A 21947-nucleotide genomic window follows, 5' to 3' on the forward strand; every position below is an offset into this window, starting at 1 on the left:
GCCCGGTATCCGGGTAAGATGGCCGCAGTCGGGGAGTGCTCGCTGCCCGCGCCGTGGCGGCCGGTCTCCCTCACTCACGTCGAGTATCCCGCAGGTAACGCTCCGTTTCGCCACCGCCGGGCCTCCCCACCGCGCCTCCGGGCGCGGCGGGCCTTTTCCCGCCGCTCCGCGGCGCCGCCGAGGGCCGCGCTGGCGACTGCCAAATAGTGAGCCATTGAGCATCAGGGCTGAGGCGGCAGGACACGCGTGCGCGTTGGGGGCGGCGAGGCGCTCTGCCAGATTGGGAGCCACGGCGGGAGCGGCGGTGCGCATGCGCGGTGGGGACTCCGGGCTGGGGGGCTGCGGGGGGAGCACGGGGAAGGGGACCGGGCTCGGGGGGGCGGCTCCGTCCCGGGGATCTCGGAGCCGCCCGGCCCTCCACTGCCGCCCTGCCCACCCCACACCGCCGCCTCGCTGCCTCTGCAGCCCTCTGGCCATGTGTGGTGCCCCTGGCTTCGAGGTGAGGGTCCCACCCACGGCGTGCTGGTCCCCGCTGCCGCCCCAGCCGCGTGCCGGTGTCGGTGTCACCTCCCTGCTCCGCCTGCTGGGGTCCGGCTCGGCGTGTCACCTTGCCAGCGGGCTCTGGGGGCCCTCGTGGCAGCCCAGGCAGTGGGGATGTGGCAGGGTGGCCGTGTCCCCGGGCTGGGCTCCGTTGCCAGGGCAGTTTGGTGGCCGTGCTGGGACTGAGGGTGGCAGGGTGTCCTGTCCCAGGTGGGTCTGGTGGTTTTTCTGGGAACGCTTCGGTCAGTCAGCGCTGAGGGAAATGCCCTGAGGACTCCAGGCACAGCGTGTTTTGTGGCTCAGCTCTTGTTGGGTCCTGGCAGTGTCGAGAAGCAGTGGGTGTCTGAGTGCAGGATGGGCTGTTCCAGCTGGGATAGGTGTGACCCACAAAGTTCCTGCACACCAGCAGCCTGACCCAGGTGGAATGAATTCCTGATGTGCCAGTGTGCAAGGGCTGATGGGTCTGTGTTCAACTGGCATATGTCTAAACTGTGTCCCATCAGTACCTCTGGTACCTTTGGCACTCCTGTGGGTGCTCTGTGCTGTGTTTGGATGCTTGTTATAATCAGAGATAAAAGAAAAATGAAGTGTCAGAGTTAAAGTATTAACCATTTGCTCAAAATCCAAATCTTGTCTAAACACTATTCTCAGTATTTCCAGTTTTAGTGAGCCCCCAACTTGCCGTGAAGTGTTGCTGTATGTCCTGTTTCAATAGCTGGATTTTAGTTCCTGCTGAAAGCTCCTCTCAGTAGTACAATTCCTAAAGCTTTTAAAGTGCTTAGGGATCTTCTGGGTTGAAAGTGCCCATTTAGCTTGGAGACCTGAAATGTGACAACACTGAGAAAATATCTGGCACTGGAGATACATTATTTCTTGGCCCTCTCCCTTATGGCTGTTTCATGGTTTTCTGTGATGCTTTATGTGAAATACTGGCATTTCCTTTTCTGTCTTGCATTTTCCTCCATACCGTGAGCTCCTCTGCCATCCCCCTTCTCAAATATGTTAATGTGTCAGTTTGGGAGAGATGGGAAATAAGCTTGCCAGTAGCATTGATATATTCATCTTTGTATCTCATCTCCTTATCTGAACCTGACAGTATGCACAGGGCGCCCTATGCTCCATTTGTTGGATTGGTTTGGGAAATGAAGGTGGTGGAAATCTCTGCACAAGGGTTATCTGTCAGATCTTGAACAATGTGACATAACCTGATTATGTTCTCTGCATTGAAAGCTCTTAAAACAGGCAAAGGGAGGAGATGACTGTGTGGAGGGGTAAATCATCACCCAGATTCGGGTTGTGTATGGAGGGGACAGGCACTGTGTTTATCTTGGATAAAATATGTATTTATGAAAGCCTGTAAAGTGGAGACAAAGGACTAAAAGAATAAAACAGCTGGAGGTATAAAAGTTTGTTAATTTATTTTCATAGAATCGTTTAAGTTGGAGAAGCCCCTGAGATCACTGAGTCCAGCTGTTCCTCCAGCACTGCCAAGGCCATCACTAAACCACGTCCTCAAGTGCCACATTTACACAGCTCTTAAATCCCTCCAGGCATGGGGAGTCCACCACTGCCCTGGGCAGCTGTGCCAGGGCCGGGCAGCACTTTCTGTGAAGAAACTTTTCCTAATATCCAAGTTAGACCTCTCCTGGTGCAACTTGTGGCTGTTTCCTCTTCTCCTGTCCCTGTTCCCTGGGAGCAGAGCCCTGGGTTCCTCCCTCCTGTCAGGGAGTTGTGCAGAGCCAGAAGGTCCCCCAGGAGCCTCTTTTTTTTTTTTTTTTTCAACAGGCTGAGCTGCCTCAGCTGCTCGTGGTGCTCCAGACCCTTCCCCAGCTCTGTTCCTTTCTCTGGACATGCTTCAGCCCCTCAATGTATTTCTTGTTGTGAGGGGCACAAAACTGACCCCAGGAGACTTGGTGTCATTGGTGAACTGTCTGAGAGTGCACTCGATCTCCTTGTCCAGATCATTAATAAAGATATGGAACAGAACCTGCCTCAGGTTCTGAGCCCAATCCCAGCTGGATTTAGCTCCATTCCCCACCAATCTGGGCCCGGACAGGTTTTTTAACCAGAAAACAGAGCACCCATCCAAGCTGTGAATGTTCTCCAGGAGAATGCTGTGGAAAGCAGTGTCACAGGCTTTACTAAGTCAAGGTAGACAACATTTTGGTCTAAAATAATGACCTGCAGTAAACGATAGGTCTGATGCTTTTACCTGGAGTTGGGGAAAGTGCTCTTAACTTTATATAGAAAGCTGTTTACATTCAGCCTGGGCACATCTAAAGTCCAGGTCCGTAATGCATCTAGATAATGTATATTTATAAAGGAGTGATGTTGGCAGCATGCTCAGCACAGTGGAGTTAATGTAGCCTTGTGCTGCTGAGAGGGGTTGGAATGAGAAATAGATCCTGCTTTTACCAACATCAATTATTAAGCTGTCTTGGCACGTCATGCCCTGCTCTGTGGCAAACAGCTTCAGCTCTTGGCTGATCCAGAGGCTGCTGAGCCGCTGTGGCAACTGCCTCTGAAAATCTCCCGTCTTTAAAGATTTCCAGTGCAGAACCCCAGCTTTCATCTGCCATGGGTGATGATCCTGCTCCCTGGGACTGGGTAAAAAGCTGTCACTGCTGATTTCTGCCTGGCAGATGAAGCCTGGATTTGGACTTCAGCTTCTAATTATTAAGGGGAGAGGTGTCTCCAGAAAGGTGCTCCCTGTTCTGATCTAATGTTTCCTTATCCATAGTGATACATCAAATCCACCTTTAGTTGCTTGTGTGGCTGCACAGCTCCCCAGAGCTTTCTGTGATGTCCACTTTGAGCAGAACAAATGAGAAACAGCAGATGAATGCTGTGGTAATCAACTGCAAACTGGTCTGAGGAATGGAATCTTGGAGACCTGACTGAAATACTATCCATAGGGAATGTTAGGATTAAACATAGGACAAAAAAATATCAGCCATGGCAATGCTGCCATGGGTGTGCTAAAGCACGCTGCTGCAGAGGACAGCCTGTAAAAATATCATCCTGATGCTGCTTTCAGAATTTTTTGATCCTGGAGCATTTCATATTACCAGCTCTGCTTTGGTGAGACCAAGAATGATCTGGCATAGTGTCAGGTTGCTGGCAGGTAGGCAGGAATAATCCTTCTTCCCTATGTCCTTCCAGTAATGAGCTGGTGATTGCATCAGGACTGTTAAGTCCTTTGATGGATGTATAAAAGCTGTATCTCTAATTGTTCTTTGAATCCATTTCCGCTTTGCATCTCACGTTGTCTTTGGCACTGAGCTTTGTAGCTTAATGTGGTTGTTGTTTCTTTTTTGTTTTTAAGTCCACTGCTCAGTAATTTCATCAAACACTCTCTCATGTGCAGTGAGAGGCAGCAATTGTTTGCTGTCAATTTCTCCGTGTAATTCATGACTTTATAGAGCTGTTGTATCATCTGTTTTCCTCTTCCAGCTGAAAATCTGATTTATTTGATGTTTTCTGAGTGGCTGCTGTCGCATACTTATCTTTGTCCCCATTCTATTTGCCTTTTCTGTGTGTACTCTCCCTTTTTAGCTGGTGACACCAGAATTGCATAATAAATTTTTGTAGTGCTGTAAACTTCTGTTGTGCTCTGAAAAATGTTCTTCTCACTTTTTTGACTGCTGCAGAGCACTGGATGCTACTCTGAAGGTATTGGCACACATCAAGTCTGAGGGTTTTTGTTTGATAACAACTGAACTAAATCCTGTCATGTCATGGGTATAATTAGGGTTGTTTTTTCCCGTATGTATTGCTTTGCATGGGGTGACTTTGTGCTGCAGACTTAAAACTCATCTTCAGGGACTTCCTGCCTGTAGGGTGAGTTTCACTGGAGAAACATTGAGTTCCTGGTTTGTTTGGGGTTTTTTTATTATTATTTGGAGAAAAGAAAGAAAACTTCCTCTCTTCAGTGCAGCTGGGATTCTTAGAGCTCTGGGACTTTCTGGACCTCCTCACACTGGACAAATTCTTTAAGGAGAGAAACCTTGTGTGTCAAACCTTTTCTCTGCAGAGTGACAGAATGTTCCCATTTTCTCAGTTTCTCCAGGATGTTTCCTACATCCAGGCAGAACTGGAGGGGCAGGTGTGCAGAATCAGTCAGTGAGGGAAGAGGTTCAAAGGTGCTGGTGCTGTGTCTGTGCTTTGGCTCAGCAGTTCTTGTTGCTGTTCAGTATCAGCACATGCAGCTCCTATAGGAATGTTTGTTCTGATAACCCTCCTGTGATTCTGCAAGGTGGGAGCTCACAAGTCAGGGCTCATTCCATAGCTAAGCAGCATCTCTTGGAAGAAGCAGATCCCACTCTTGTTTGGCTGCTTTAATGCAGGGTTTATGTTTAATCTCTCTGCCGAAGTTATGTCTGATTCCTGTCTTTATGCCATAATTTAAAGCCTCCTGCAGATATTTTTGCTGTCCCACAGCTTGTGTTTTGGGGATATGCACAAGCAGAGGAAATGACTCTTTTATATTATGAACATTTAGTGATGTTATGCCCACGACACACATACACTGTATGTTGTCTGTGCAACTTGCACATGTGCTCTTAGCCAAGAACACACAACCAGTGCCACAAATAGATCCTTCAATAGGAAGTGGTGGTGGCAAAGCTCAGTCTTGTGGTAGGATGTGGTTGGGGGCTGTTGATTCACATTTTTACATCCTATACAGGTTAAGTAGATGTGGTGAAGCTCAGCTATTTCCACCGGCAGGATGCTGGGTAAAAAGTTGAATTGGAGCAGAAGTAGATGCTGAATGAAGGCTGAAAAAATAGCGTGTGTCTGAGCTATGTATAGTGCTGCACGTACTTATCTCTTTGGCTGCCCAAAAAATGAGGTTGCTGCATCCTTTATTTTTGCTTTTTGAGCTCCAAATAATATTCAGGGAAAGCTGGACTTTAAAAAGCAGAATTTAAAACTAAATGAAACCCAAGATATATATTAAGTAGATTCTCTTTTTGCGTTTTTGCAGAGATTTTGTCTCTGTTCCTGCCGAGCAACTGCTTTAAAGGTTGGAGGAACTGCTTTAAAATTCCCAACTTTAGTAAATTAAAGGAAAATTAATTTTTATTTAAAAAAGGCAGGGGTGCTGCCTGCTATATCTGAGTGGACTTTAAGCCGTGGCTCTCCTGCACGTCTCCTTTCCCTGGGAATAAGTCTCGGAGCGCGGTGGAGCGTGAGAGGAGACAGGAGTGACAGAAGTGATCACGCTCAGAGGCCCCTGGAGCACCGAGCGCTGAGCAGCGCTGGCCTCTCTCTCAGAGCTCACTTTGCCTCCTCCCCTGGGGATTTCCAGCCCTTTCAGAGCTGGTTTGGTCACCGAAGCTCTGCCTTGAGCTGCTGATCCGGCAGAGTTTGTGATGGCTTTAGTGTGTTTCCTGGGGTAGCTCCAGAGCTGCCTTTAGTGCCCAGCTGTTTGTTTGCCTCCTTCAGAGAAAAAAGTGGCTTTGGAATGTGGCTGTGTTTAATTCCCATTAGCCACGGGAACATGAGGTATTATTAGTGTTATCTGCTCTGTTTTAAATGGACTGCTAAATATTTGAGGAGGTTTTGTGTGAGAATAGGATTTGGTGCCTGTAGGCACATCTGGGAGTGATGGTTCCTCTCTCAGGTGTGGCTTTTGTGCCTATGAAGTCTGAGTGATTTGATTTATTGGGAATGTTATCATGTAACATAACAGAGGATTTTGAGTTCGCTGCTGCTGATCCTATTTAAATTAAAAGACTGCTTGCTTAAGTACCTTTCCACCATCTGCACAAGAAATAGAGCCCTCTGAGAAGATAAATAATCTGGTTTGGCTTCTACTTGACAAAATTATGGCTTTTAGTGGGGAAGTGCTAAGCCTTTACATACTGTGGATTAACAGAGTGAATGATCTGAAATGTGGTGATCTCTTGATGATGAGCTCTCTTTATTTGGTAATGCTGGAATTGAGACTTTTGGAAAGTATTCCTAAGGCTTTCAGGGTAGTTTAATTGTCTCTTGACAAGGTGGCTTCTCTCATGAATTCCCTCATCATTGATAACAGGACTCATTTTGTTGAGAGTTTGTGATTTACGTAAAACCATAAGGGGCTTGATTCTCTATTGCCAGGTAACTGATACTGTCACTTACATCCCCTTTGTGTTACCATAATCCATTGCTTTGAGAGCATTTAGAATGCACCTGATGCAAGTCAAACCTGCCATATGGAGCAAGAAGAGTTTCAAATTCAGCGTCTTCTAACACTTTTCAGGTTAAAACCAAAGTAGAACCTCACTTCAGTGGGAATTTAGTGTACCTGTCCTCCAAATCTTCCTCCTTTTACCTGATTCCTGCTAATAATCCTTGCTGCTGGTTTCCAAATTTAACCCAGAGTTTGGAATTCCAGAGGCTTCTGTGCACTATACCTGATGTAACCACAACTATGTGGCAATAACATCAGCAGCATGAACTTTGTTGTAAAGGAGCAATAACTTCCTTTTTTATCAGTTCCAGCACTCGGAGGCCGGGGTTAAAGTCCTTTTTTCCAAGTGCTGCTTTGAAATGTGGGTGCGTGGGCTGGGGAGACTTGGTGTCTTGCAGTGGAATTAATCTAGGAATGAGTCCAATGCTCAGCCTGGCAGAGGCATCCTGTTTCCTTTTGAGAGGAGGGAAGGACAAATTTATGTGGGGGCTGATCCTTTTGTGTTCAATGATGGGCTGGAGAGGATCTGGTCTGTGAGAACCAATACATGAAGCACCCATCTCTTCTATTGCTCTCTGGGCTCATACAGTGAGTTTGTGGTGACTTCTGTGTTTAAAGATTCTCTGGCAGACAGTTCTCACTCTTCTGATGTGAATTGCTGATCTTGGAGCAAAATTGCTCTGATAATATTTTGTTTCCTCAGAATTTCTGCTGACATCTTTTCTCCAAATACTTCTGTATGCGTCTCTTTTTGGGGAAGAGAGGCAAGAGAAACTTGGATCAAAATGCACAGCTGCTCCTTACTGTTGCTGCCCACTTCTGTGTCTGTTGTAGTTCAGAATAAAGGTTTTGAGGGACCTTGTGACCTCTGTGAGGTCCCAGTGCTGCTCCCAGATTCTCCCTGGGGGTTAACTAGACTGTTAATTATTTGGGTTGGAGGCCCAAATCCCTTTCTGTGTGGTACAAGTGGGCTACTGGTTAAAAAGGCAGAGTCTCCTTTATTTCCCTGACATCTCCTGCTATGTTTAGCTATTTATTTCCTTCCCATTTTGCTAATGCTAGTGTTCGTGCAGACACATGGTGAGACAGATTAGGAAGCTGATCCAGCTGAAAACTAACCCATTTTAGTGAGGGAGTGGAAAAGGATTTGCTTGGGGACTGTTTGCTGGCACAGAGAAGAAATAGGAATGAGGGGAAAGGAAAGATGCTGCCTCTTCTACAGCAGCCTGTGCTCATGTTGGATTAAAGTGTCTCTAGGCCCACACCCATGGTTATTGTTGTAAACTGGGTGGCAGTAATCTCTGCTGAATTTTTCCAGGCTCTTTTCATCTCTGATTTTGAAAACCTGCGTTGAAGCATTGCTGTCTCCCTGCCTGAGCTCCTCTGTCATTCTGGAACACTGGGACTTACTTGCTACACTGCTGAGTTTGCCCCTCTGCTCTGTGGTGCAGGACTCTGACTGACCCATGTTGTGGTGGCAGGCAAGTACCTGTGAAGTTCACACTGATTTGTTTCTCTTGTTTGTTTCCCCAGGTGATTTCTCTGGCCAGCTTTTAGCTTATTTGAGTCTTGGTCCAATATTCATAATTGTTGGTTTTGTAACACTCATCATATTCAAGAGGGAGCTTCACACGGTGAGTCCTTCTCTCCCTTCCCAGCCTTTCCTTTTGACAAAAGTCTTTTCCTTTGTCACCTGGGGCTCCTGCATTCACACTTCTTTTTCTCTCTATAAGGAGGAAGCTGAGGAAAGCCATCTTCCTGTCAGGGAACAGCAGGAGACACTTAGCACCGTACCAGGTTGAAAGGCTGCTCAGCCTTTTCTGACTTCTCTGTTACTCTGGTGTGTTTTGGACATTATCTGTCCAGAGCCATCGAGGGAGATGTCTGAGGAAGTACAGAATGCTGTTGCAGAGTGGGAACACTCCCAAGATCCAGTAGGATCATAGCACTGGGCAGCATATGCAGGAAATGGTGTGTGTAACTCAGGGGGATGCACTTTCTTTGAACTACTGAGGCAGAAAAGGGGATAAAAATAAAACCTAAAGCTTTCCAAGGGAGTGGATCTGTCTTTAAGGGCTGCTTTTCAAATGTGAGTTGAATACCGGGGGCAGAAGAGACTTGTTTCAATCCAAATTCTTACAGTGCTTTCTATCTGCTCTGCCAGGTAGTTGGGAATCAGTGTCATGGATAAACTCCCTCTAGGATGTATAAACCTCTTATAACATTTGTCCTCAGTAAACAGATAAAACAGGGGCCACTGAAAGGATTTTGACAGCACATTTTGAATGTAGGGCCACAATGTCATGGGAACCAGTGGCCCAAGGGACCTGGGAATAGGAGTTTTAACTTAGGGAAGGCAGCTGTTCAGTTTTGGCAATTCAAACGTTTTGTGTTGGCCCAAAAGAGAGAAGAAAGCAGAGTAAATATTGCACAGATTTACAGGATTCTCAATACAGGGATTTGTTTGGTGTTGGTAATGAGACAAGTACTGAGGTTGATTCTCAGTTCTTCACATGGGAAGTCACCACTGGGCTGGAGAGAGACACTGGCTGACTTGCAGCAGCCTTGTCTGTGGCTCAGGATGTGCAGTGAAAAATTGCTTCATCATGTGGAATGAGAATGAGTGCTAAGGAGGTAGAGTGTCATCACCAGCTGGGAATTTGATCATAGCAGCAGGACTAATTTAGGGGAGGTGTATGAACTGTGAAGTTGAAGTGTAAAAATAAATGCTACCAGGTCTGGCTTAGTTCAGAATGTGAATTCATCTTAGACTGAAGACAGCAGCTTCAAGATGAAAATATTCACAGAGGGAAAAGCCAGAAAACCTAAAAAGTCACCTTTGTTTTAAACTATTTACCTGAATAACAGTGTCTGCACTCCCCCTGTTGGTCATCAGGAAAAGCCAATCCCCAAAAACCTGCCCTATTAAAAAGGTCACTTTCTGCACTTGCTGGTGCAATATTCTGGCAGAAGTGCCCTATTCTGTGTAATTTTTGTCTTTCTGTGTATCAGCTGCTGAAAAGCTGCATGTATACACAATGTGTTGCCAAATAGAAAGTGAGCTGAAAATAAATGCTTTTTTTCCTCAGGTATAGAATTTGGAAGCCATGGGTTTTAACCCTAGTAGTCAAAAAAGAAAATTAGAAACATAATGTTTGGGGTTTTTGTCAACAGAAAGAGCCTGGTAAGTAGAAGGATCTCTTAGAGGGGATGACACAGCTGTCTTGCCTTCACAGATCTCTTTCTTGGGAGGGCTGGTGTTCAACGAGGGAGTGAACTGGTTAATAAAAAATGTAATCCGGGAGCCTCGGCCGTGCGAAGGTAGGTATGGACTGTGAGTGTGGTGGTGTCAGGGGAGTTTGGGGGGGAATGCTGACTGAGGGGGCTTAGAGGGTCTTTCCCCCTTTGCCTCACATTGACTGTGGGTGTTTGGGTGTAAAAAGGCTGACAGAGCAGCCTGAGCAGGGACATGTCCTGTGAACTCTGTGCATGCTCCAGCAGCGTGGTCTGGCTCCATATCTGGAGTGTTCCAGCTGCTGACCATACCTTGACCATAATCTTTTTTCTTCTCTTCCCAGAAGCCCATTCAACAGTGACCACAAAATATGGGATGCCGTCCAGCCACTCCCAGTTCATGTGGTTTTTCTCTGTCTATTCCTTTCTGTTCCTTTATTTAAGGTAAAAATTCCAGGTCAGGTTTTGGCTGTTAATATGTTGAAACACCTGAAGTGGGTGGCTCCCTTGCTGGGTGCCACTTCAGTGGGATAATGGAATTAAATCTGAGGAGCTGCACAATTTATTGTGGCTTGCATGGGATTGGAGCATGTCTGTCTCCATCTGAATGTAGGGCTGGAGTTACCATGGCTGAAAACTGGGGGATGTGAGTGGGCTTCCTTTTACCTCTCAAGGTAAAGGTCTCCCAGTTTTCTTTTTCTAAGCTGTGATGGTGCCCCAGAGTGAGGGAAGAGGTGGGGGATAGGGAGGAGAAATGAAGAGCTGCTTTCTCATTTTGTCTCAGTTTAAGTGGTTAACTTCAGTCTTTTAGATAATACTAGCTGTCCACTTGCATGACTTTTTAGTTGACTTCCCTTACCAATTACTGGGTTTACTTGTGCTTTAACAAAATTCTTGCTGGGGCATGGCTCTGTCTGTGGCTCTATGTGTGGAGGAAGACAAAACTCACAGTTCCTCCTGGCTCTGTGGGTGATGGAGGGACTCTGTTGCATATGCTCAGCATGTGCCTCTCACATCAGTGTGAGCATCCTGCCTTCCATCACAGCAATCCCTGCTCACAGTTGGAGGGAAAATACATCTGGCTTCTTGGCTACTCTTTAACTGCTGCCAATGGGACAGATAGCTGCTGGGATGGGATTGAGCTGCCCACAACCCCAGTGGGGTAAAGCTTGCCTGGGGTTTCAGAGGGAGGGAGGTCAGGACTGCTCAGCTCCCTGCCCTGTGCTAATGGCTCTCCATCTCTTTCAGAATGCACCAAACAAACAATGCGAGGTTTCTGGATTTACTATGGCGACACGTGCTGTCCATCTGCCTCGTCATAGTGGCTTTGCTAGTCTCATATAGTAGGTATGGAGCAACTGTTTGTCTTCTGCTCTCATACAGCCTTGTGGCCTGTCCCAGCCAGCAGCCCTGGCATTCCTTATCTTGCCTTTCCCACCTCATTCTCCACTGCGCCCTACAAGTCAGAGCTTTGTAGAGGTGTTGCCGTGAGAGCCAATAAACAAAGGTGCTCTGTGTGTGGTGCTTCACAGAAGCATTTACAAAACCTCAAATCAGCTGAGCTTGTGCCAATTCCCCATGGGCTCCAGTGCCATGCTCCATCCAGCCTCACTGCCTCACCCTTTTTCCAGCACTGAGTGTGGAAGCATTGCTCCATGCCTTGGCACACCAATATCTGCAGCATGTGGATTGCTACAGTTGATCAATCCCACTGTTTTTCTTGAGCATTAGTTAATCAAAACATTTATAGCTGTTGGCTTGCAAGACTTAGTTGTATTAAGATAGATAAAGAAAATGGAATTGTGGTCGTGATTTTTTTTTTTTTTTCTTTAGTGGATTAAATGTAAAGTGAGCTCCAGTGATTGGAAAAACAGATAAATTCAAGCTAGAAATAGGGTCACATTTTCCACAGGAAAGTAATTACCTGTTGGCACAGTTCACTGTACACTTCAGCTGATTACTTATTACAAATTATTTTAAAATCCTGGCAGAACAGATTTGTCAGAGGTATATGGTCTAATTAAAACAAAATTAGAGGAAATCAAGTGGCCTATGTTAGACAGAAGGTCAGATGAGATGATCATAATGATATGTGGGTGAAAATAATTTTGAATGTAGCTTGTGCACACATAACAGGCCAGCAGTGCAGCTCTGAGTGGCTGCAGTCACAGTGAACACATTGGTCATGCAGCCTCTGTGCCTGTCACATTGGAGAGCAGGAAAATCACAAAAAAAAGTGCCCATGTTCTTGAAAGCCTTTAACGCCCCAGCTTTGGTGGCCTGGAGGGGCTTGAACTTTGGAAAAATCTCTTTTGGGAGCTAACAGTATTAGTTCTTCAGTTGATCCAAAGATGGATGATGAAGAATGTGGAGGGTTATTGAGTTAAGCTCAAATTAGAAGTGCTCCAAGCTGAAACTGCTGTAGCAGGGAAGAATTTTCCCCAGTTTTTTTCCCCCCACTATTTTTGCCACCTTTTTACTGAAAAAAGACACCCATTTTTAACATCTGGAGGATAACTTGCACCCATGTCTGTGGTTCCAGTCACACCTCAGCTCCTCAATCTTGACTCCTTTTGTTTTAAAGCCTGTCTGGTGACTCTTGTCTTCCTTTGCAGGGTTTATTTGCTTTACCACACCTGGAGCCAAGTCCTATATGGAGGTGTGGCAGGAAGCATCATGGCCATAGCCTGGTTTGCCTTCACACAGGAGATCCTAACTCCCCTCTTCCCGAGGATAGCTGCGTGGTGAGTCTCTTTATTCTGTGGAGGTTTGTTACAGATGTTAGAAATGAGAATTCCTGAGCTCTGTCCCAGTTTTGCATACTGGCTGTTGTGTAACCTACTTTGTTCCTCCATGTTTTCTTGTGCATGTAGATATACAAAGGATCATGTGTCCTTGGTAAGGATGGGGAAGAGGGAATTCAATCAATTGCTACATTTTCTAAAGCCCTACTAAAGCTGAGGTGTGGCAGTGTGCTGGAGGAGCTTTTGCAAGATGAGCAGGAGACCTTTCTTAATGTCAAATGACCTAGTCAAATCGCAGAGCTATTTACCTGTAACATAGTCTGGAAATACTGTATAAGGAAAGAAAACGAAGTTTTTGATTAAATGTAACAAAGAATCCTTTTTCACAGACTGAAGTGATAGAATAGTACTGTTAAGGAGAACAGGTTTTGTACTTTTTTAAAAAATCAAAGTTGCAGTGGAGAAGGTCTAATTATTCCCCCTTTCTACCACATTGTCCTTTTTCAGGCCAATTTCAGAGTTCTTTTTAATCCGAGATACCAGCCTCATTCCTAACATCCTGTGGTTTGAATACACAGTCACGAGAGCAGAAGCAAGGTAGGTGTTGAGTCGAGGAGCTGTTGCTGCTCTGACCTTTCAGATGCAGTTATTAATTAATTTTCTGATACGTAGCTGATAATTTTCAGCTGCTGTGGGTAGAATAGCTTGAAGTAAAGAAATATCAAGCTGTGGGTTAACGACTGCATCTGAAAGGTGAGTCTGAAGAGGGTGTGATTAAGAATTTAATCTCATTTAAGTAGCATTTCAGCTCTCTGGCTCATGGTTTTTGCAAGCAGTTGTTTATAATCTTGCATCCACATGTGAGCTTGTGTACACTGAAGATGGGGTGGATGTTCTGGAGGGTGGGAAGGGCTGATCTGCCTGGCGGGTATGGTGGGGGCACTTTAGTTCTGAGCTAAGCAGAGGCGTACTTTAATCCTCCTGTATTTCCCTGTGGTTTGTTGCAGCCCCCTGGGCTGGGGTCAGGGTGCCCTGTGTCAGCTGTGGCTGTGTTGCCTTGCAGGAACAGACAGCGCAAGCTGGGTACGAAGCTCCAGTGACCGGGAACGTGGGGACCAGGGCGCGTTTTAACGGAGGCAGACAAGAGCAGAGACCTGGGAGCAGCAAGGAGCCTTTTAACAGACGGACCAAAGGAACAGGCAGGGACCATACCCAAAACCTGAAAGCCTTTGCTCTGCTTTAGCAGCTAAGCTGGATGCTCCCTGATGCATGTGGGACCGTGCAGGAGTAGAAACTCATTTTGAACACAGATGCACATGGTTGGATGCACCATCGTGTCTACGTCAGGGGAGGGGGGAGAAAATGCCTGGTGTCGTGTTCGGGGGAGGGAAAACCAAAAATGAATCTTTTCTGTGACTTTTTTTTTCAGCATGAAATATACACACTATTTATTTATTTTTTTAAATGGAACTATTGTTTATGGGGTGGGTGAGGCGTTGATTGTGTGTTTTTATTTTTTTTTCCTTTTTTTATTGTTCGGGTTTTTCTTTTTTGGAAGAAGATGACAAAACTAATCTCAAGTTGGTCATGTTTAATTAGGGCTTTTAATTCTTACATGCTTCTTAGGAGGGGGTGGATCTAGGAAGGGTGACAGAAGGGAGAGGAAGACTTTCCTTTCTGCAGTCAGTTTGGGAGATCAAAATCAATTCCAACTGTACTTTGTACAGAAAAAAAGACAGACTATAAAGATCTGATTTTTAACACTAGTGACAAGTTCTGCAGGGAAGCCTGCATGGATACCAGTTAAGGGGAGTGTGTGTGTAAAACAAAGGAAAACCACAAATATACTGACTCTTATTTTTTTTTTTTCCACTGCTGCTCCTGTTGTGTAATTAGCAAGAGTGTCCTTTTCAGAATCTCTTCTAGGTGGCAAGATAATCATACATATCTCACATGTATTCCATTTCTTCCTTTATACTTTTATTATCTCAGGGTTGCTGTGATCTGTACAGCTTTTGTTGTACTGAGTGTGCCGAGGGCACTGGGAAGCCTGTTGGTTATAAGCAGTGCTGTGCTCCAGTAAGAGTCAGCCCAAAGCCTTACAAAATTCAGTTGCTGGTCCCTGTCTTAAGCACTGGATTTTATTTTTTTTTTTTTCTGTTAAAGCTTAAAGGAGGGATTTTTAAGAATGAACACAGTGACAACCACAAATGAACAAGGCAAATGACTAATAACTAGCTCAGCTGCTCTCTGAATTATTCCTTGAAGAGTCCTGTTAGACTCCATCCATGAACTCCCAAGTAGGGAACTTGTCCTAGCAGAGGCTCCTGCCAGTTATCACAGTAGCTTGGTGGGGGTTCTGCAGCTGTAACCTCGAATGCTGAACTCCTACAAGCAAGTTTTGCTTTCCATCCTTCTTCCATTCTGATTCTCCGTCGGGCCAGTGGCTCTGGATGCTGTGTCTCTGTGGGAGTGTGCCTGCCATCTCTGTGTGCTGGTGATGCCTATGACCTCTGTGACCCATGAGTTGACCTGGCAAGGGCTATACTCAAAGTGCTTCAGGGCTGTGCATGGACACTTTTTCTGTATTTCTAGTATATAATGCAGCAGTTCAAGTGTAACTACAGAGAAGTATTTATTCAAAGCACAATTGACTTGAACTTTCACAGATAAAGGACAGCTTCTGAACTGGCTCAAAGGTCATCGGTGTGCCTTCGATGCAGTCATGAGCAGAGGTAAAATGACTGTCACATCTCAGTCTTGCTGCCTGTTTTACTATCTCCACTTTAATCTGATTCCTACATTATAAAGCTGCTTGAAGTGAGATTTTTTTTTTCCTGTTCATCCTAGTTATTTTAATTTTTTTTTTTAAGTTTTCATCTGTGCCTGTTGCTATAGGAGTTTGTGTGTTTGTGTGGAGTGGGAGCTACTGTTGGACACGCAGAGTGTTAACTGTAGAAAGTGATCCTGATCCAGGAGATCAGGAATGCAGGCTGTTTAAATTTCTGTGTTTAAATAGCTATGGGTAGTAAGTTAACTGTTTTCAGTTGGTACAGCAAGTATATATAAACATTTTTAAAGAACTGTTTAGTACTTGCATAACACAAGCCATCCTGTAACAATCTGAAGGACCCAAGCACTGGATCTGCTTTGAAGGTGCATCATAATAAAGAGGCATCTTGCAGCTTTCACAAGGACATTTCATCTGCCTTAGACCAGCTCTGTTGGGATGAGACAGGACATCAGGTCCTGTGACATGGTGGTACCACATGTTTCAGTTTGAAAATTGGTACTTATGTCTTGCAAAACCATTCATTTTCTCTTTGTATCTCTTGTAAGTGAACTTACAAAGCCAGAACAGAGATCACACCTCTCTTCCCCAAGGCTGCTGAAGGAGTGGATTGTTTCAGGAATGGCTTAGCACTTCCCCAGCCTCTCGAGCTGTTATGACAGACTGCTGGAAAAAATAAATATGGAAACACCTATTGAGCATAGGGAGGAGGGTTCGTCTCCTCATGGAGAGCAGTGCAGTGTAAAAAGCTGTTCCACTTCATGTTGCCTTCAAACCCAAGCTTCCTACAGTAATTCTTAGGAGTGAGGGAGAGGAAGAAGAGCTCTTGTAAGACACTGTAATAAACTCTCCTCTGTTCTCTGTGAGTTGTTTGTAATCTGCATCTTCTGCCTACTTTTGCTGTACCTTTTCAGAAATCTTTGCAATACTTGATATACAGTAGAAATTCCTTAGTGATTCCATGGATTTTCTTAACTAAATGGTGCTGTGCAGGGAAAAGATTTGAGCTCTGCCTTATTATCCTACACTTGTATGAAGTCTCCTGCCACTAGTTTTCTGAAATTGAATATTTTCTTTGGAATATGTGGCTTTGCAAGCAGATGGTTTGTCTTCCTCCCCTGTACTCAAGGGGGCTGGATGGAGATATGACAATAAAAGGAAGGTGACAGAATGCTGTGGTTCACTGTTCTTGCTATCCCCACACAAACGTTGTCCCATTAAGGGCAGTTATGTAACTTCTGCAGTGTTTAAGGAGATTTAAGTCTTTTTGTAGCATTTATCTGTTTATTGTGTCCCAGTTTATTCAATGAACATTTCCAAACTTTGCATGACATGAATCCCAACAGTATTTAATACAGCTAACTAGCAAAACATGCAACACTATCAGGCTGTGTCAAAACTTGCACTCATACTTTGAAAGTTATCTGAATATTTTCAGTCTTTGAATTTCTGAAATAATTTGTTCCAAATCTGTCATTTATCTGGAGCTTTATTTTCGTCTGCTTAATGTGTCTTTAAGACAATGGACATCTCTTGATAAAACAATCAGAAACAGGGAGAACAGTATTCAATAGGTCAACACTGAAAAAATCTCGAAGATACAAACCTGAAGGACATCACATTTTAGAACTTGTATCATAAGAATTTTTAAAGGAAAAACCTTTGTAATGATTTTAGTGTCCTTTCAAGCACTTTAAAAACCAGCTTCACTCATCTGAATTTCAGCTCTGTGTATCAGTAAGGATGCATTAGGTGGTTTATTAATCTTGTATCTCTTGAGTCTGCTCCCTGCAGCTGTACTCTGCTGAAGCTAGTGGCTTATCCAGATATAGATCCAGAATAGATCAATCCCATCTTCTGAGGTACAGTCCTCAGCAGCACATGCTTATGCTCAGTCTTTAATAGGCACTTTGCTTTGAGAGCCTTCCCCTTTGAGACAGAAGTGGAAAAGGGCCAGTCTCAAATTCTTCAGTGGCACTACTTGTGCTTGAAGGCATTGCAGACATGGAAAAATAATTCATCCCCTGGCAACAGAGGCTGATTCAGTATGGGGGGAGGATTACTTTGGCAAAAGGAGTATTTTTTTTCCATGTAAAAGGCTCCATAAATCCAGATGTTATTCCAGTAGGATTTGTTCTTTTCTGTAGTATTTACACAATCATTTAGTTTGATAATACTGAATATCCTCTTGCAGTTTTCAGTCTCATTGATACAGAGGAGTCACCAGAGCAGGGGTTTCTGCTTGCAGGTCTGTGGTGCTCCTATTCATGTTTTTAGGCTGTCTCACTCCATTCAGGATTCTTCTAAAAGATCAACTAAATCCATGTAGATCATGTGAAAGTGGCAGTTCAATCAAGTTCAATACAATCACTGGCTGTGCAGGTGAGTTTCAATTAAATTTTCCTCTTTTAAGGTTTGTTATTAGGTATAAGATAGAAGCTTTGAAATAACAACCTTTCAGGAAAAAAATGCCAAAGCATTGGCTTGTATCTTTTGAGAAGCAATTTAGAATTATTTTTTCTTCTTTTACTTTAAAAGCCTGTAGTGCAAATTTCTTCATATATGTTCATCAAGGCACTTTGATCATGTCCCTTGCAATTGTTTCCCTGTTAACAAAACAGGCCATCACACTCCTAATGCTTCTTGTCTATGGTGACATCCCAGCAGACACATCTTGAAGGGTGTGCAATTTAAATACAGAATTCCTACCACAGAAATAGCACTAGAATTCTTCATTACCATAAGGTTTTACTAAATAAAAGTCTAGTCAGGAGCTTGGGTTCTGACAGATTGGTTGGAAGTAGTTCCTATGCTGCCATTGTATGTTAATGTTTATATATAATCTTTTACTGTCTCAAGTTTGTCAACTGAACATAAAAACAATACCATATGAGATCATTCTCTCACAGAATAAAACTGGTACAAATTGGAGCAATATTTCAGTAAGAAATAACACCAGAGTGGCAGAAAAGGTGCTGTGCTATTACTGTTAGTGGCTGCCACAGCGCAGAAAAAAACCTACAGGGTCCACGTGTACCCTGCTTTCTTCCTGTTTTTCAATATTTTCTGCCTTGTTACAGCAGAGTGATGTGAAAGAAGGGTTTCTGCAGCTGTTTTTCCTTTGGCCATTAACAGATTTCAACTTTGTGGGCCAGGAGTGGAAGTATGTTCTGGAGTTCCTGATCAGAAACATCCTTATTTTTCCACAGCTCAGGCATAACGTGCACAAAAAGGCTGTTTCTGAAAGCAAGGTGTAAAACCACATAGGGTTGATGTGTGTGTCCACATCAGGCATGTGGCTTGTTAGTAAACAGCATCTTTTTGTTTTTCTCAGCTCCAAAGAAAGGTACAGTGGAACAAGTGTCCTGCTAAATGCATAGGAAATCCCTTCTCCTCTCTGCAGATGTGAAGGTACATAAAGCCAAAGCTGGCAAAACTTACATTAGGAGGAGTTTTGTAGAAGCTTTATGGGGAAAAAGCTTTAAGCTGAGCTGGAAGATCAATGGTAGAATCGTGGCAGGAAGCTTAACAAAAAGCCCAGAGCAAGAACAATAATAATAAAATAACCTGGAACAGTAAAAAATCACCTTAGCCTGTATCAAGTCAAGCTCTGTTGTTCAGAGGGTCAGTGTAAGAGGAAGGAGATCCTGGCATCCCGAAGAAGGGGAAGGGAACATTCGTGTAAACCCTGTACTGGCTGAAGTGCCCAGGATAAGTAGTGGAGTGTACTCTAACGAGACTGATCTGCTCTGGCTTAACTTCCTTCTCCCCTTGCTGAAGCTGAATGATGAAGTTTTGCTTCATCAGCAGTAGAAAAATCTTCAGTCAAGATTGGAAGATGCTCTTCAGAAGATGAAACCAGGAAAAAGACCTGGTCTTACAGTAGTTTTATCATACAATAAACATTCCCTGCTTTTCCTGAACAAGAACTACCTAGCTCACCAAATGGATTTAAATACTGGTAAGGTCTGTGCTTTCTTCATTCCCTTACGATAATTTTCATAAAAATCATATTTGAGTCCTCTTTGAGGACAGGAAGGTGCACTTTGCATTGATGGGAGAGGCCCTGTCAGTTCTACTTTGGTTTGAGACTGTTTCCTCTCACTACAGTCTGGCATCTGCAGGTGACAATTCTGTAACATCTTGCTGAAAACAAATGGTAGGTATCTTCTTAGCTTCCAGGGCAAGCTGTTCTCTGAATTGTTTTCTGAGGAACTGGGAGCTTCAGTGCATCAGGGATAGCCCATTTGACTGGGGGATTTCCCTCTTACAGTTTGGATTTGGGAGCAGCCTGGAGCAAGATCCTCATGTCTAGCAGTGCTTTCTCAAGATAATGTGCCATGCGGGCTGCATTTGTGTCAGCACAGCTATTGAAGGCTGAAATCGCAAAGTTGATGTGTTCCTCCATGGGGTTGTAGCAGACTCCGTAGCCATCTGGAACCACGGGACCAAAACACATCACACAATCCGTCTTGGCTGGGACCTGTGGAGACAATGTGATTAAAACCTTCTGACCAGTCAGAGAAAAATTAAACCATCAAATGCAAACAGCTCTGTCAACAGAGGAAACTCATCTCACTAAACTTCTCTAGAGGGGCCTTGGTCAACCTCACCTCCCACCACACATGTGCTGGACCCTAGCATTTAGCAGCAGTGTGTTTTCCCCTGCATTTGCACAGGAGTGCTTCCCCTCAGGGTAAGCACTGAGAAAATTTCTCAGCCTTATTGCAAAACATGAGGGAAACACCAGTAGTAGGAAGTCACAAGTAGAACTATTGAGTAAGAATCAGAGCACAGCACTTAACCCAAAGCAGTTCTGGCTGCTGACTTCACTGATCTCACTTGGAGCTACACACCAAACACTCCTGGTGATCCTGGCTTTGGTTGTGTTAGTGTTTTAACATGTCTATAAGGGACAGTGGCAGGTGTAGGATCAGATCTGTAACTTTATGGGATTGGCAGTCAGCTAAGAAATTCCTGACCCAATGCAGAGGAGTTTCAAAGAGAAAGGAAATGAAGAGAAACATAGAGAAGGAAGGCATGAAAAGGAACAGGGAGTACTTGTGGCTCAGATGAGTTGTACCTGGCTGGTTGAGAGGTTGAAGTGCATTGCAACAGCATAGGCTGTGTCCATGAAGAGCTCGGGGATGCTCACCAGGTCCTCGATCGCCTGCAGCTTCAGCCCCAGGAGGTGCCGGTCTATTGCATTGCCCCGTATGGCCTGGAGGAAAGCAAGGATGGACACATGAAGGCCAGGCCAGCAGCAAGTGAGCAAAACTTTCTTTGGGTTAAAGAAAAGAACACTTCTAAAAAGTCTCTAAATGTTTAAAGTTAGAAGGAAACTAGATTTTGCCTTTAAGACCAATAGTCTTGTTTGTAAGGTCTGTGAAATTGAACACAACAGTGGAAACAATCTTACAGTTCCTGCCCATAGACTCCCTCTGGTTTAAAGGCTCCTCATGCAACTTTGGTGTTTATCAGCAACAATGATGGTTAAGAAATTAAGCTATTGTAATACTTGATTCTCTCCTTTAGGCCTGTCACAAGGGACACTTAACACACCAGCTAGAGAGGTTTCAGTCTGTGGCCATAGAGCACTGTCAGGTCAGAGTCACATCTTTGTAACACTAATGGCCACACTGCTGTGTCACAAGCAAAAGGTGTTCAGGTCTTGTCTTTCCCCAGAACTCTCATTTGCTGGGTAAATCCCCAAGCCTGGCTGCACAGAGAACACTCACCATGTCTGTGTACTCCCTGTGGGCCTGCGTGGCTTTCCTCAGCAGGTCTGCTTTCTCCTGCTCCTGAGAACACACAGATCTGTTTTAAGTTTTTCTGCAGAAAGGACAACCTCATTCTGGCTGCTCTATAGGATGGAGGACATTTCTGCTTTGTGTGTCTGTATGAAACTCATTTGTAATTAACAAGACACAATTTTTACATCATTTTGTTTGGCAGTGTTACTTCATTCTGAATAGAGTTCATCCATCAGTAGCAGAACTTAGTTTGAGTAGCTAAACAGACTTATGAAGGACTTCTTGCTGGGCTCAGAAACATCCACATGTTTCCCAGACTTTCAGTACAAGTGCTAGAAAACTCAAATCAAACCCCTGATGTGTAAAGATACTGCAAGCTATGGTTTAGCTCAATATGGGGTGCAGCCCTCCTTAGCTGAAACCAGATGACACAGTGTTAGCCAAATAAGCAACTTTTCTCTTTCCTGGATTCCTCTTACTCCAGTTCTTTGAGATCCTCACCAATTTGTCAGGGCTGTCCATGGACTGCACAAAGTTGAGGGAGGCCACGGAGGCGGAGCGGATGGTGTCGGTGCGGCCCAGGCGGAACATCCTCAGCGACGCGCTCTCGTATGTGGCACAGGCGTGGCCATACATCCTGGGACAGGGAGGAGAGAGCCACACAAGTGAGTCTGTCCTGGGACAGCCTTCTCTGTGCCACCTTT

General features: G+C 44.7%; 2 protein-coding genes across 5 annotated transcripts in view; one reads left to right on the top strand and one right to left on the bottom strand.

Moving 5' to 3' along the window:
• On the top strand, positions 1-19459 carry DOLPP1 (dolichyldiphosphatase 1). Its single transcript, XM_083875607.1, has 8 exons — positions 1-94; positions 8255-8355; positions 9958-10042; positions 10300-10399; positions 11204-11302; positions 12571-12699; positions 13207-13296; positions 13763-19459. Exons 1-8 carry the CDS (start codon positions 19-21, stop codon positions 13797-13799), a joined length of 717 nt encoding a protein of 238 aa, XP_083731733.1. The 5' UTR covers positions 1-18; the 3' UTR covers positions 13800-19459.
• The window catches only part of CRAT (carnitine O-acetyltransferase), a gene marked incomplete at its 5' end in the record, with an annotated part of 15880 nt that continues 10894 nt past the window's right edge, over positions 16962-21947 (bottom strand). For all 4 annotated transcript variants that reach the window (XM_083875603.1, XM_083875606.1, XM_083875605.1 and 1 more), the window contains 4 exons: positions 16962-19973; positions 20574-20711; positions 21229-21291; positions 21745-21880. In XM_083875603.1, the coding sequence (XP_083731729.1) occupies positions 19758-19973; positions 20574-20711; positions 21229-21291; positions 21745-21880 (553 nt within the window). In that variant the 3' untranslated portion in view covers positions 16962-19757. The remainder of the gene's footprint in view (positions 19974-20573; positions 20712-21228; positions 21292-21744; positions 21881-21947) is intronic.

The sequence above is a fragment of the Zosterops lateralis genome (genome assembly GCF_965231275.1).
Source record: "Zosterops lateralis genome assembly, chromosome: 20".
Classification (NCBI taxonomy): Eukaryota; Metazoa; Chordata; class Aves; order Passeriformes; family Zosteropidae; genus Zosterops; species Zosterops lateralis.

Bases quoted from the DNA above. Each gene is read 5' to 3' on its own strand.
- DOLPP1 (XM_083875607.1), top strand. From the start codon at position 19: ATGGCCGCAGTCGGGGAGTGCTCGCTGCCCGCGCCGTGGCGGCCGGTC. The intron at 95-8,254 runs GTAACGCTCCGT...TTGTTTCCCCAG, and splicing joins TCACGTCGAGTATCCCGCAG to GTGATTTCTCTGGCCAGCTT. The intron at 10,400-11,203 runs GTAAAAATTCCA...CATCTCTTTCAG, and splicing joins TTTCTGTTCCTTTATTTAAG to AATGCACCAAACAAACAATG.